This window comes from Lycium barbarum, chromosome 9, assembly GCF_019175385.1.
Source record: "Lycium barbarum isolate Lr01 chromosome 9, ASM1917538v2, whole genome shotgun sequence".
Taxonomy (NCBI): Eukaryota; Viridiplantae; Streptophyta; class Magnoliopsida; order Solanales; family Solanaceae; genus Lycium; species Lycium barbarum.
In genome coordinates, this window is record NC_083345.1 from 104,481,668 (window position 1) to 104,497,752 (window position 16,085).

At 36.9% G+C, this 16,085-nt stretch overlaps 1 protein-coding gene across 1 annotated transcript; it reads left to right on the plus strand.

The window, feature by feature from the left end:
- The first annotated feature begins 8,738 nt into the window (after positions 1-8,738).
- On the plus strand, positions 8,739-15,762 carry LOC132609236 (large ribosomal subunit protein eL20z-like). The gene is made up of 4 exons (XM_060323113.1): positions 8,739-9,137; positions 12,808-12,883; positions 13,259-13,373; positions 15,431-15,762. The coding sequence occupies exons 1-4, from the start codon at positions 8,894-8,896 to the stop codon at positions 15,488-15,490; spliced, it is 495 nt and encodes a 164-aa protein (XP_060179096.1). The 5' UTR covers positions 8,739-8,893; the 3' UTR covers positions 15,491-15,762.
- Positions 15,763-16,085: the final 323 nt, after the last annotated feature.

Genomic DNA, 16,085 nt, shown 5'->3' on the forward strand with positions numbered 1-16,085 from the left:
GGATGTGCCTTAATGCAGCATGGTAAGGTTGTAGCTTATGCATCTCGTCAGCTTAAGACTCATGAAAATAATTATCGGACTCATGACTTAGAGTTAGCAGCCGTGGTTTTTGCGCTTAAGATATGGCGTCATTATTTGTATTGGGTGCATGTTGATATTTTCACCAATCATAAAATCCTGCAGTATATTTTTAAGCAAAGAGAGTTGAATCTTAGGCAAAGAAGACGGCTCAAATTGCTTAAGGACTACGATGTAAATATCCTCTATCATCCGGGGAAGGCGAATGTTGTAGTCGATGCTCTTAGTCAACGTTCCATGGGAAGTTTAGCTCACGCTGAGGCAGATAAAAGAACTCTGACCAAGAAAGTTCACCGTTTAGCCAATCTAGGAGTTCGACTCTTAAACTCCGAAGATGGTGGTGTTGTTGTTCATAACAGAACTCATTCCTCCTTAGTGGTAGAAGTGAAAGAAAAGAAGTTTAGTGGTCCCTACTTATTACAACTGAAAGAGGGGTTTCATAAGCATAAGACAACGGCTTTCTAATAGGGGGTAGGTGATGGTCCCTTGAGCTACCGAGGCAGATTATGTGTTCCAAATATAGATGGGCTCAGAGAGCGAATCATGTCAGAAGCTCACAACGCCAGGTATTCCATTCATCCAGGTTCGACTAAGATGTATCATGATCTTAAGAAATTTTATTGGTGGAATGATATGAAAAATGGTGTAGCAGATTTTGTGGCTAAGTGTCCAAATTGCCAGCAAGTGAAAGCTGAACACCAGAGGCCTGGTGGGTTGGCTCAGAATATTAATATTCCTGTTTGGAAATGGGAGATGATAAATATGGATTTCATAACAGGTCTACCTCGTTCATCCCGTAGCCATGACTCTATTTGGGTGATTGTTGTCTAGCTTACTAAGTCAGCACAATTTTTGCCAGTCAAGACCACAGATTCAGTAGAAGATTATGCCAAGTTGTACATCCGTGAGATTGTCAGATTGCATGGGAATCCTTTGTCTATTATTTCAGATCGTGGTGCTCAGTTCACAACGAACTTCTGGAAATCCTTTAAAAAGGGATTGGGTACCAAGGTAAACCTCAACACAGCTTTTCATCCGCAGACAGATGGCCAGGCAGAGCGTACTATTCAGACTCTTGAGGACATGTTGAGAGCATGTGTCCTAGATTTCAAAGGTAATTGGGGTGACCATTTGCCCCTCATTTAATTTGCTTATAATAACAGTTATCATGCTAGTATCAAGATGGCACCGTTTAAAGCTTTGTTTGGGCGAAGGTATAGATCACATGTTGGTTGGTTCGAAGTTGGTAAAGCTGAATTGCTAGGATCGGATTTGTTCTATCAAGATATGGAGAAAGTCAAGTTAATTAAGAGCGTTTGAAAACGACTCAGAGTCGCCAGAAGTCCTATACAGATGTGAGGAGAAGGGACGTAGAGTTTCAATTTGATGATTGGGTGTTCTTAAAGGTTTCACCTATGAAAGGTGTGATGAGATTTGACAAGACATGAAAGCTCAACCCCAGATATATTGGACCTTACAGAATCCTGCGAAGGGTTGGTCAAGTAGCTTATGAGCTTGAGTTGCCACAAGAGTTGGCTGCTGTTTATCCAGTGTTCCATGTGTCTATGTTGAGAAAGTGTGTCGGAGACCCGTCATTAGCTGTACCTGCAGATACCATAACAGTTAAAGATGGTCTCACTTATTAAGAGATCCCCGTAGCCATTCTTGATCGTCAGGTTCGCAAGTTGAGAACTAAGGAAGTAGCCTCAGTAAAGGTCTTGTGGAGGAGTCAGAAAATTGAGGAGGCTACATGGGAAGCTGAAGAGGACATGAAATCTAGATATCCCCATTTTTTTGAAGAGCAAGCAAAGAACGCGCAAGGTAACCTTCCATAATCCATGCCACGTCTCATGTTTCACACTCATGTATCCTGTGCTCATGTTCCATGTCTCAGTATTCATGTTTTCATGTAACCATGTCATGTTAATTCAGTCTCCATGTTCTGTGTCACGTTTTCTTCACGTTTATGTACTCAAGCCATATCTAGTTCCAATCTTAACCATGACCCATCATTCGAGGACGAATTATTCCGAGGGGGAGATATTGTAACACCTCGTACCTTTAAACTAAGCCACGGTCATAATTTGGGACTTAGAAGACCAGACGAGAAGTGTTGGAATTAAATTCGTTTCAGTTCAGTGAAACACCACTTTTTACGATCAATTATACGGGCCGTACTACCCTCCGTAAAAATTTATACGGACCGTACTTTGGTCAGTATCGAAGCAAGAAAAATCTTAAGTCACTGCAATTTTTCAATTTATTAAATGCTTAAATACGGACCATACTTGGTGGCCGTATAAAGAAATACGGATCGTATCTCGGTCCGTAATTATTGTTTGGGAAATTACAATTTTCGAAATTTTCAACCATGTTAAATACGGTCAGTTTATACGGAATGTATAAATGGACCGTATAATTCCCCGACTCAGTTAAGTATAAATACGAGATAATTCCCCAACTCAGTTAAGTATAAATACAAGACTTCAGTCTTTTATTCTATTTTTCATACTCTCAAACCCTAGCACGAAGGTTCTCTCTTCCCACCACTAAAACACACCAAGGTAAGCCTATTCCAATCATTCCAAGTGAATTCTAACATGTATCCATGATTGATAAATAAGAATTCATTATTCCTAACCTAGCGTTTTCAAGAAACCTATTTAAGGAATTAAGGATTTAAGGCTTTGGGATTTTTCTTCAAGTTTTGGACCTTTACTACGAGTTTGGAGTATTACCAGGTATGTAGGGTTTCTATCTACGTGTGGAAACATCTTTGTTCTTCCCCACGCCACGTTCCTCCATGGTTATATAAGAGTTTGCCAAAACTAGGGTTTAGCCATGTTCATGATAACCCTAAGTTCATGTACCATGATATACCATATTTGTATGATTACTTCGTTATTGTGTTCTTAATATTCCCTTTTAGTTATTGAGAATCTGTCTGTAATCCATGAAAACCCGTACTTTGCATTCCATGGGTTCTTACATGCAAGATATGAGTATTATGCTTATTTTCATGAAAATCCTACATGTCTCCATATTTTCGGACAAGTTATATTATTTATTATCTTCATGTTGTAATACAAGCAAAAATCATGTTTACAAGCAAGTTATAATTCATGGGCTACTAAGCCAACTATATCCATGTTCATGTTTTGGGAGTTGCACAGATTACCGAGAAGTCTCAGATAGCCTGAAACTATGTATTCCAGCGTAGGATAAGGATCGCTCCGCCCAGTTAGGACGATACCTTCATGTTTACCAATTGTGGTTATTGGATCCATTCATGTTCATGTTCATGTCTTGTACCTCGGCAAGATATAAGATGGCTTAGCTGGTCGGGAAGAGATCAGACGCCGCGTTCTTGCATGGTGGTTACATGTCGGTTATACTAATGCTCTCCCACAGATATCTTTACAGACTTAAAATCTTTTACTCGTGTTACACATACATATTCATGTCAGATGATATTCATGTTCATGTTCAGTTTACAGTTTCAGTTCCATTATTTCATGTGCCATGCTTTACTTCATTCAGTTTGTTATATCCCGCACTTTCGCGTGTTTGGGAAAATTTGAAATGATTTTGATTTGTAAGGAATAAGGTCATATGTTGATTTGAATTCACATATGTGTGTGTTGTTCATGAAAAATATTGTTGTGGAAATACGGAGGAAGGCCAAGGGCAAAATTGGAATTTTGGAAATTAGTTTCGGGAATTACAAAACAAGAATTATAATCAATTGGGCTAAAAAAAAAATAAGAAAAGAGGCCCAAATTTGAGTAGGGTGGCCGGCCAAGAGGCCTTTGGCCCAAGCCCAACAATTTAATCATGAGATTAATTATATATATAGAGATAAGTCTTCAAGAAAAATAAAAAAAAAAATGAAAGGAAAAGAGAAAGAGGCTCACGGCCAAAGAGAAAGAGAAAGAGAAAAAGAAAAAAAAAATCTTGGAGCTCAATCCTTGGGTTCAAAAATCCATCTCTTTTGGAATTGTTACTAAGCTCAAGATTCTCTCAAACATGATATAATTGTTGGGGCAAGGGAACAACTTTAGTGGCAAGTGGAAACTTTGGTAAAAAGGTAAGGATTTCATGTTCTTGTGATGTGATGAAGGCTTTGTTTATGTTATGGAATGTAGGAATGAGTAGAAACTATGAAAATATGGAAGGTTGCATGGTATATATATATATATATATATATATATATATATATATGCATGTGTGGCCGTGTGTGTGCCTTGATGTATAAGTAATACGAGTTGGATTTTATGTTGTATCCTAGTTGTGGTTATGGTGAAATTTTTATTGGAAATGAAAGTTGAATGAATTTGGTTGAGGTTGGAAAATAAGTGTGTGGCCGTGAGCCATGGTGAGATGCAATGGTGGATTATGTTTTGTTTAGCTTGTTAATTGTGTTGTTGTGAAGTGAATGGAAGGATAATGGTTCTTGTTGTTATGGAAAATTTGTTGTTAAGTTGTTGTAGGAAAATATGTAACCTTATTGTGGTTTATGTAAATATGCAAATGGAAGTCGTTAAGGTGTAATTATGATGATTGTGGATGAACTTGAAAGATGGAAATATGTTATGAATATGTATGTTAAAGATTAGAAGCTTTGGATGAATTATGACTTTGGTGAAAAGTTTGTATATTTGGTATATCTTGCGAATATTTTGTAGATATGATATGGAATGCTTCCAAGTTGCATTATATTGTGATTGTTGGGTTGTTGTTGTTGATATAATGAGCCGAGCTATGTCTCAGGGGTGCTATATATATAGGGGAAATGCTGCCCAAATTTTTGTAGACAAGTGATGAATTAAGGATTTGAATGCTAAAAGTCTCACTATTGACAATTGGTAAACATGACCATTTGTAGATTTTGGGCGAAACGGGAAACGAATCTGGACGAGCGTAAGGCGCAGCCAAGGTATGTAAAGCTGTCTCTTTCCTTCTCATGGCATGTCCTAGGTGTACTAGGTTTGAATTTGAGCCTCGGGGGTTATTCTGTTCGTAGAAATTCGAGTTTGATTTTGGACACTATTCATTCAATGTAATTGAACTAGTTTGCTCACAATTCGTCGTTAAAGTAAACTATATGTATGCAACTTTCCTAAACGGAGTCGGAATGCCTCCAAACGATCATGGACGACCTCATAAGGTCTATTATCCGTAATTTTTCGCACGCCACCTCGAGTCGGTCCGAGGTGGGCCCACAAATCCCCGATACTTTTCATATGGCTTTAATTACCTTGTTTCTGTTCGATCTTCACAGGAAACATATGGGTTATTATTCTTTTCATTATATGACAAGTGTTATGACTATTTTCATAAGTCTTATAAAATGATTTTGATATCCGGACCGCCTTTGGAAACCTGATTCTGGTGAAATCTGTCGTGCCATCCCAAATGACATATATGCGTATATTATGAGTAATATCCGATTACTTTGATTTGACCCGCCGTTTGGCCTACTTCAGTTCTATTGAGTCTATATAATGATCTGTATGTATGTGATTTCTCATTAATCTGTTCGTGGATGTCTCAATGCTTCCTTCACTGCGCCCGGGCCAGGTTCTGTTATCTTGCACATTCTACTGCATTGTTCACCGCGTCCCTCGGTGTGCGGGCCGAGATCTGTTTACATCTGTATGTGATCTGATATTGTGATGTATGGGGATGTAGGCCAGGATGGCATATGATCTGATCTGTCTGTCCACCGCGTCCCGTACTAAGAGGGTCGGGTTCTGTTACCGCGTCCCTCACTAGAGGGCCGGGATCTGATATATGTATGTATGTATATGCTATCTGTATCTGTGTAGGCTTATGACTCTGCATGCATGATTTTGTCCGTTACACTTCTGTCTGTCCGATGCGATTATGATTCTATCCGTTACACTTCTGTCTGTCTGATAAGATTATGATTCTGTCTGTTACACTTCTGTTTGTCTGACAAGATTATGATTCTGTCCGTTACACTTCTGTCTGTCCGATGCGATTATGATTCTGTCCGTTACACTTCTGTCTGTCCGATGCGATTATGATTCTGTCCGTTACACTTCTGTCTGTCCGATGCGATTATAATTCTGTCTGTTACACTTTTGTCTGTCTGACAAGATTATGATTCTGTCCGTTACACTTCTGTCTGTCCGATGCGATTATGATTCTGTCCGTTACACTTCTGTCTGTCTGATGGGATTATGATTCTATCTGTTATACTTCTGTCTGTCTGATGAGATTATGGTTCTGTCCGCTACCCTTCTGTCTGTCCGGTTGAATTACGACTCTGTCTGTTACACTTCTGGTAATCTGATCCGGACCATGATTTAGTCTGTTACATTTCTGTACCTCTGGCTCTGATTATAATTATGTCAATCACGTTCTGTGCCCCTGATCCGTACGATGATTCTGCCAGCTCAGCTCAGTATTTCTGTTTCGGATTCGGGTTCGATTCTGTCCGCTATATTTCTGTACTTCTGGTTCGGATTATGATTATAATTGTTACATTTTCGCTTTGCATACTCGATACATTTTCCGTACTGACCCCCTGTTCTTCGGGGGCTGCGTTTCATGCTGCGCAGGTACTCCCAGATGAGTTGAAGTTATTACAGAAGATGATCCATCGGGGTTGGCAAACTCCATTTGCTCCTGGGGTGCTGCCGAGTCAGAGTTTGTATGTTATGGTTCTGGACTCATGTTAGAGACTTTGCAGACAGTGTCGTGGGTATTAGTTGTCAGTATGTAAGCGGCTCCGTCAGCCGATATGTCGGTCTGTGTCATGTACCGAATTTTGTATGATTATAGATTTGTCCGGCTTGGAAGCTTCGAGAAAGAATATCTTTGAAAGGAAAAAAAAAAATTCACTATGTATTTTATCTTATTTGACTTAAACAGTTTGACGTGATTTTATGTGCAGGAATAGTCTGAGGGTTCGCTCGGCTCTAAGTAAGGGTCGGGTGCCCATCACACCCTAGTAAGGTCGGGGTGTGACACAGTTGCTTTACATACCAGTACAATTCAAGTGTATTGACGTCCCCTTTATTTGCCTGGGGGCCTGCATTTCACGATGGAGATTCACAGGATGACGGATTAGCTCGTTAGGACTCTACACGTATCAGCTATTGGTGAGCCCCATCTCATTCGGGGTTTTATCTTATTTTATGTTTTTTTCAATTATGCAGTAAAGGTATGCCGGGGGCCTTGTCCCGGTAAACAGTTTAGCAGTCAGACTCATGTCAGAGGTTTCATAGACTAGTCAGTTATGTTGTGTCAGATATTTAGAGTCGTATAGCCATCTTTGGCTCAGTATTTGTGACAATCTGTATTCACGTTTTAATCAAGTATTTTATTTACTATTACGACATTTCATGTTTATTCAGGCTCATCATGTTTAAGTTATATTCCGCTCATGTTTATGCCCCACGTTGATTCACCAAGCCATGTGGTTCGCTCGGTCACATCCAGTAAGGCACCGAGTGCCGTGTTAATCCTAGGTCATGGTTCGGGGCGTGACATATATATTGTTTTATTGTCTTAATATTTTATTTTTAAATTTGTCAGTAAATTTTAAATGAACACATAAATTACGACTTATTTCAATTGAGCACCCAAACACATAATAATATGTTTCTATTAGACATTTTCTATTTAAATTTTAAAAATACTTTTGTGTGTATTCTCAAATGTAGTTAACTACTTAAAATATGTCACCTCCTTTAATATACGCATCAGTCTCAATAACCTGTAAACTCTTAGAATCGTTCCAACTATAACTGATGTGTATAATTAAAGAAAATGACCTATTTTATGCCTGTGTACCTAAATATTACATAATTTTTAGTTTTCCAAGCAATAGTAATACTCCCTCCGTCCCAATTTAAGTATCTTAGTTTGACTAGGCACGAAATTTAAGAAATAAAGCGAAACTTTTGAATCTTGTGATTTTAAATTAAAGATTTGTGTAGTCTTTTAACTCACAGGGACACATGATTAAATTAAACATGAAGCGTTGAAGCTTTATTTTTGTTTAAAAACTGATTAGCCTGTATATTTTATAAAATAATGTGTCATTTATAAACTAACAAAAGGAAGAAATGTCATTTTCTCATCACAAAAGTTTTTGGAAAGCAAAAGGATTTAATTATATTAAGAAAAGTCATTAATTCTCTTCATATTTTCATAGTAGTTTGTATATCTTAAATGAAAATAACATCTACTAACATCTCATCGAAAGAATAAATGTAGCATATATAATTGATGTCTCTTGAACCAAATTATTTTCCTTCTTTTTGAAAGAAAGTGTTATAGTTCATAATTGATATTTTTAATCACATAGATGTTACAGCTAAATTGGATCTCAAGAAATTTTCAAAGTCTAAATCTAGATGAAATTTAATAGATAAATAATGCTAAAAAGAAATCTAAATAAGGACAAAATTCAATTTTTAAATACTTTGGGTGCAATTTTAATTTTTGGAGAGCCATAGATTTTTAGAAATTTACAAAAAAGATCGAACTAATCTTTCAATAATTTAATATCACTTAGAGTGAGAAAAAAAGTAATTGCAAATTTAATTTTAAAATTAGTTTTAAATAACACTAGTTAGGATTATATACCGTACTAATTTTCCTCTAAATGAAGGGAGCAGAAATTTCCAAGTCCGAAGAAAGGAAAAAAACAAAGTCCACGTGTCCGGGTAATACTAAGCATCGAAACGCCACATGTGATCATTCAACTATTCCAAAATCCCTGATCAACAATCTCTTTGATCTATCGAAACCCTAAACCTTCAATCGATCACCGATCACAATGAGCGGCGAAGAAGGTGAAAAGATGAACAAAGCCGCCGCCGCCTCCGGCGAGCCATTTCCGGCGAGAAACAATAATTACTACGGTACATTTCAAGGAGTCGCCAATTATCAAACTATTACTCCTTTTTCACAGCAATCGCAAGCGGTATTTGGTTTTCCTCAACCTATACCTCCACCTGGTGTCTCCCCTGTTGTTCCTCCCAATTGTTATTATCCTCATGGTTATCAAACCGCTGTTGAAGGTGCTTTTTTTTTATTGTTCTGAATGTATTAATTACTGATGCATAATGTTTATAGATAAAAAAAATGAATACGGAAATTTAAGTCAAATTTATTTTCAGTTCCGTTATTTTGTTTACATTGTTGGGGGATTGGATCCCCTCCAGCTCCAGTAATGTTCAATGGCTTTCTTGATTAAAGCCACGTGTGATCAGCTGAAAGTTTAATGGCTTTGATTTTACTTTCAATAACACAAGACCAACACTGAAGATTGAAGGAAAAGAAAACTGCTGATTAACACAAATACATGTGGAAGTTAAAGATGATGTCTTTCATTTGGGTTCTTTCTTTCTTTTTTTTTTTTTTTTTACACTCAAATGCCTGGACACAATCCCAACCATTAAATTTTGAGCTCACACGTGGCGCTAATCAAGAAAGCCATTGAACATTACTGGAGGCATAAGTACTGGAGGGGATCCAATCCCTTTGGATGTGTGTACTTAAGGTGAGGTATAATTGGGTATGTCGAATAAGATAATTTGGATACGCTGGGATTAGAAATGGATCATAATATGATTGGAGTTAAATACTCCGTCCGTTTCATCGTATGTGGCAGCTTTTGCTTTGAAATGGAGTTTTAAGAATGAAAGAAAAACTTTTGGAACATGTCATTGGGTTTAAGTTATTTACCCCGTCAGTGTAAAAAAAAAAAAAATTACACTATCAAGTCATCCAAACGGATATCTAGGTCCTTAGAATATGGGATTTGTAATTTTGGAAGTAAGACAGGTTGCCTGCTACAAGCGGGAAAGGTAGCCTGACGGGGGACGATATATATAACTTAAACTCTCAATGTAAATTTGCCATGATATTTATGTGGTTATAAAAGCACATCATTGAGGGTAAAATGACAAGCCTAAAGTTAAACTGTTTTAAAATATAGAAAGTAGTCATTCTTTTTGGAACTTACTAAAAAGGAAAAGAACGTCACATAAAATTGAATAGAGGAACTAAAGAATTTGATATACATTGATTATAAGAATGGGATAGCTGCAAAGAGTAGGTAATCGAAAATATGGGTAATCGTATAAACACCACCCAACTATAATAATTGATTTGAAACAATCTCTCTACTCAGCAACCCAGTTTCTGGCTGTAATATGGAGTCTTATACATTTTTACTGATTTATGTTGAAGAGTACCACTATACAAATATGTGATCCAGTGTAGTTTTTACTTACTGTAGTTTAATTTGGTTGACCGTAGAGGTGACGAGATTGCCATTTGGAAATCAATCCCAGAGTGTTCAATGGTATTTTAAAGTCAAGTAAAAGGCATGAAAGTTCCATTATCTATTTTAAGCAGTGCAATGTGATTAATGGAACTACTAGTTATGTCTCCCTCCAAATCTGGTGGCCTTTTTATCGATAAAAGGCCAAATTGATCACTGTGTATAACATGTGACAATGTTAAGGATATTCTAAAGTAGGTTGTTCTAGCAAGGGGCAATGGCATTGGGTGTGGAAAAGAGGACAGGGAGCGCTCATATGGTATTGATTCTTTATCTTTTAAGGTTCTCAGAAAATGAATTCCCAAAAGTACTCTTGATTTTGTTGTGTGAGTTGCACATGTTGCCTTTGGTCCTAGGATTCCAGATTTTACAAGGATTGCGGATTGTGAATTAAGAAGGTAGTAAAGAAAGTTAATGTTGAGAAATCATATTATAGTTTTTATAATAGTTTATGGAGGCTTATGCGGCTTTCTCTTCCACATCCGAAAACTATACATATTAGGCTAATTAGGTACTAGGATATATACGTGTATTTGGAAAGAGGACGGGGAGCACTCATATGGTATTGATTCTTTATCTTTTAAGGTTCTCAGAAAATGAATTCCCAAAAGTACCCTTGATTTTGTTGTGTGGGTTGCACATGTTGCCTTTGGTCCTAGGATTCCAGATTTTACAAGGATCGCGGATTGTGAATTAAGAAGGTAATAAAGAAAGTTAATGTTGAGAAATCATATTATAGTTTTTATAATAGTTTATGGATGTTTACTGCGGCTTTCTCTTCCACATCCGAAAACTATACATATTAGGCTAATTAGGTACTAGGATACATACATGTATTTGGAAAGAGGACAGGGAGCGCTCATATGGTATTGATTCTTTATCTTTTAAGGTTCTCAGAGAATGAATTCCCAAAAGTTCTTGATTTTGTTGTGTGAGTTGCACATGTTGCCTTGGGCCCTAGGATTCCAGAATTTACAAGGATCGCGGATTGTGAATTAAGAAGGTAATAAAGAAAGTTAATGTTGAGAAATCATATTATAGTTTATGGAGGTTTAGTGCGGCTTTCTCTTCCACATCCAAAAACTATACATATTAGGGTAATTAGGTACTAGCATATATACGTATATTTGGGTCTAATTTAAAGTTTGCTAAAGGTTATGAGAGAGTCCTGCTATGAAACAAGTTCGGTATTTAAGTAGAGAAGGGTAGAGAGGTAGAGGTAGTCCATGATCCACCGCTTCAAATCTGAAAACAACCGGTTTCTCGGTTATATGAAAGAGATAGGTTGGGAGAAAAAAATATTATGATATGGCGATGGATAACTTAAGAGTTGGTCTTTCAACATCGACCTTTTAAACTTTTTTCTTTTCTTATGAATTGGTCTTAAGTGTGTTCTGAGAAGTAAAATGTAAATGGCTAATGAGCATTGTTACCAAAAGATTCTTGCTCTCTTAGTTATTAGTGTAAAACATAAAATTGTCTTGTCGGATGTAGACTTAGCGGTCGTTTGGTTGGAGGGATTAGGAAAAATAATCCCTTCAAAAAATCAGGCATAAGATAATGTTTGGCTTGAGGAATTAGGAAAAATAATCTCCTTGTTTGGACATAATAGTTTATAGGTAAAATTAAATATTACTCAGTCTGGTTGGCCATATAAAAGAATAATTCCTGCATAACTTTATGCAGCGTTTGACTGGCGGTATTAAATAATCCTCGCATTAACTATGCAGGATTCTATGTATAATTTTGCGAAGTGGAGTATGTGGAATAAGAATATATTAGTAATACCGAGTTAAAAGTGTAGAATGTGGAAGAAGAATATATCTCAGTTTGATGTGGATTTAAAGTGGAAGAGGAGCGACTCTTCTCTTATTTGTCTCTCAATTTATGTCTGGTTTAGATTAGACCCCACATCTAAAAGAAACTAGTCAAATATATTTTGTTTAAATAGGTGAGTAGATAAAGTTATTTTGCAGTAAATATGGCAAGAATTGTGGCAATGCTGCTTTAACTACGTATCAAAATTATGGAGAGAATTTTGTCAATGAGGCTTTAACTTGGTGTCAAAAGTATTTACAGAATTTTGATCAACGAGACATTAACTACGTTATTGATACTTCCTGCTTTATTAAAGTCCTAATTGTATTAAAGTATAAAGATAGGTAGTTTCTTGATTTGCAGAAGTAAGGCATGTAAACAGGGGATCCTTCTTAGTTTTAAACACCTCTATATCCTTTCAATCAAGAGTGGAGAACTATGAGATGATTTTCATTGCTTTTGGCGATTTGTGTGGTTTGTGTCCAAAGGAGTAGTTTGAATGAAATAAGTTTTTCGGCAATTCAAAAGACCATGTTTAGACTTTTATATACCATATTCTCATTTTGGATTTTTCCTGATTTTAGGTTATGCTGTTGCCGAAGGTAGACCTATAAGGGAGCATCGGCTTCCTTGCTGTGGTATGGGAATTGGCCGGTTCTTGTAAGTTCCAATATTAGCCTTTCTTTACCTTATTTTCTCATTTGTTTGTCTGAGGAGCGTAAGTGATGTAAATAACCTTGACTGACTTATTATTTTGGCTTAGGAATTCTTTGCTCACCAAATTCAGTCACTAAACCTAGTTGAGAGAAAAAATGAGGTCAGACGTTGAATCTTTGGGCAACAAAAATGTAAATGCACACACGAATAACAACTCAGCAACATGGGAACCTAATGTGAAATTTGCTAATGGCTTTACTGGATTCTGACATTAGTGAACCAGATTGTTACGAGCTAGATCTTATGATTCGTGGAAAGCTCAACCAAAATTTTTAACCATGGTTTGCTCTATAACGCTCTTCTGACTTTCTTTGCAAGGTTCATTAGTGGTTTCTTTCTTGGTGCCATTCCCTGGTACATTGGAGCTTTTCTTCTTTTGTGTGCTCGGCTCGATTACAGAGAAAAACCTGGATTTATTGCATGCACCTTAGCAGTAAGTTTACTCATCTATTGCAATATCAATTAATTTATTTCTTGTATAATGGCTTTAATTGAGCAACGCGGGGCTTCATGTGCGATTTTTGTTTCCTGATGGTAACTTTTATCGGCCGGCACTTAGAATACGGGATTTTTTACTTTGTAACATGTATGGTTGTATTTGTATGCACTGGGATTACCTAGTGTGAGTGGTACTACGTTAACTAGCAAGGCCTTTTAAGGCTGGTTTACCTCTACACTTGTAACTTTTCAACTCTCCCTCTTTACGCTAGAAACTTATAGGCTGACGAAGAGAGAACTGATGTGGCTGTACAATGAAGCAGTGCGCTGACCATTGTGCTTCATAGTATAGAGAGGGAAATTTAATTAGTAGTTAGATGTTGTCTGCATATGGATTTACCTTCCTGCTGTTTTCACTTTCAAGCGATTAGCATGAAAGATGACTAAGTCTTTTTATTCGTACCCGCCTCATGTTCTGCTACGTTGTGGACAGGCAATTCTAACAAGTTACTTGCATGTTGCAAGTTCCTCAACAGTAAATTAAGCTTGAACATCGTCGTGATCAACCCCTCCATATAGTGGCACATAACCAGTCTTTTCTTCTAATCTGGGCATGGAACTAGCTTGTTGAAGTTGTCTCAGTCAAAAAATAGGAGCAAGGAGTAAGTAGTATGAAATATGTTACTAGAAGTTGTTTGATTTATTGTCGCATCATATTGTTGAACATTTTGGGAGGAACTCCTAACAAGTGGACTGGCATGTTGCAAATTTACCGTAGACTATAGTAGATGAAGCAAGAACTTTTTGCACTAAGTTTCTCGCTACAATTTCCAGTTCGGCTGTCTTCTTTCCTCTACATATCATAATAGTTCAGAAGTTTGTAGGCCGAGTAGAAGAAAGCAGAAATACAAATAAGGCAGCACATAGACCTTATCCATTGGGAGGGATGTGATAGATGGTTTGGGAAGGAGACTATAGACACCTCTATTTCTTCTCCGGGGAGAATTTATGATGAGTGGTATTAAAATTAGTCTAATTCCAAAATTGTATGTTCGTAGTAACAGTATATATATGTGTGTACCACATGTTGAATTACTCTAGAGTGCCGCACGTTATAGGTTTCCATATAGTGTAAATGCGTAATCTATTATTGCCTTTTCAATTCTAAACTTGTAGAGCGAGTCGATGGATTTTCGTAGCTCGTAAGCACATGAGGAGTTTGGGCATAGGTATTAGAAAGGATTTTCATCTCTCTACCTTCCAAAGTAGGGGTAAGGTCTGGGTACACTCTAGCCTCCCCAAACCCCACTTTGTGGGATTACACTGGGTATGTTGTTGTTGTTGTCATAAATTTGCTGTTTGGGTGGTCTCTGTAGAAATATTTTATCAATTTGCTTGTAGCGGAACAGATGTTAACAATCTTGGAGGAGGATGAAGAACTGGAGGAGTTATGCACTGAAGTCTTTAACTTTGGGACGTGTTAATATCCTCATAGACCTTTAGGATATTGCCAAATCTGTCCATTGTCTTTTTTTGTTTTGCATTTGTCCTTGATCTTTGTATGTTATTTCCATCTAAGTAACACCTTTCACCAAAAAGGAAATTAGTTAATTGTCGCAAGCCAAAACAGAAATAAAATTTTGATTTATAAATTTCGTTTTCATTTCTCTAGAATTGTTAGGAAAATATTCTTAGATACTAGCGAGTTGCGAATATAAAGAAAATGTTGTTAAGAAAATGCACTTCTTTCATGAGTATAGATAGCACTTCTAGTAGCCTTGTAATCGTTAAAATAGGACAACTGCTTTTAGCATTATTGTGAACAACAGATATGTTCCTTCATAATTATCTGTTGTTGGCTTGTTGCTGCTGAAGAGGTTGAATAGTTTCAGTATGGATCTTTTGATAACTAATAGTTTCACCATGGAATTGTTTGCCAAATTTTTCCAGAACACCAAAGGAAAACATGGTCCTCTGTGTTCGTCTTGCATATCTTAGTTCTTCTGCCTAATGTCATTTGCTTTGACTCTGTTCATTTTGTTTGTTCATCAGGCTACGCTTGCTTTGATTGCTGTGACTCTTGGTGTGACAAAGGCAAGTTATCCCTGGTGAGAGGCGATTCATGCTGCAAATATTGTAAATTTTCATGAAAATATTTATATAGGAAGGAAAGAAAGGGAATCTTTTTGTTTGTCTTCGTTTGGAATTGTCGTTTATTCTTGCAATTTGTATATAGCAGCTATCGACTTGAGTGATGCTTATGCATGATGTTCACTATTTTTTCTTCTACCTCTGGTAATGCAATTCTTAGTAAGCCTGTTACAATGTATTCTTCTAAGCATTTTGTGAAAATAGACAATATAAATGCAGAATTTGATATTGGAGATTGTATGTTTATATTGTGGAACTGGATGTCACAGTGACCACATTGTTTCTCGGATTCATATGGAAGAGGTTGACAATATATATCTTTTTTTTTTGTTTCCCACATTGGAGCTCGACTAAATCCAGATCGTGCACTATGGGGCCCATTTCTGGGGGAGGCACTCCCTATAGAATTTTTTCCATTCCCAGCCATCCCACCCTAACCCGTGTTGGTGGTTGACAGTATATTTAGCGTTGTAGAGTTTTTTTTTTTTTTTTTGGTTTTAGTCAATGCATTACAAGGACTATGAAACAATTTTGGCATCAACTTTTAGGATTTACT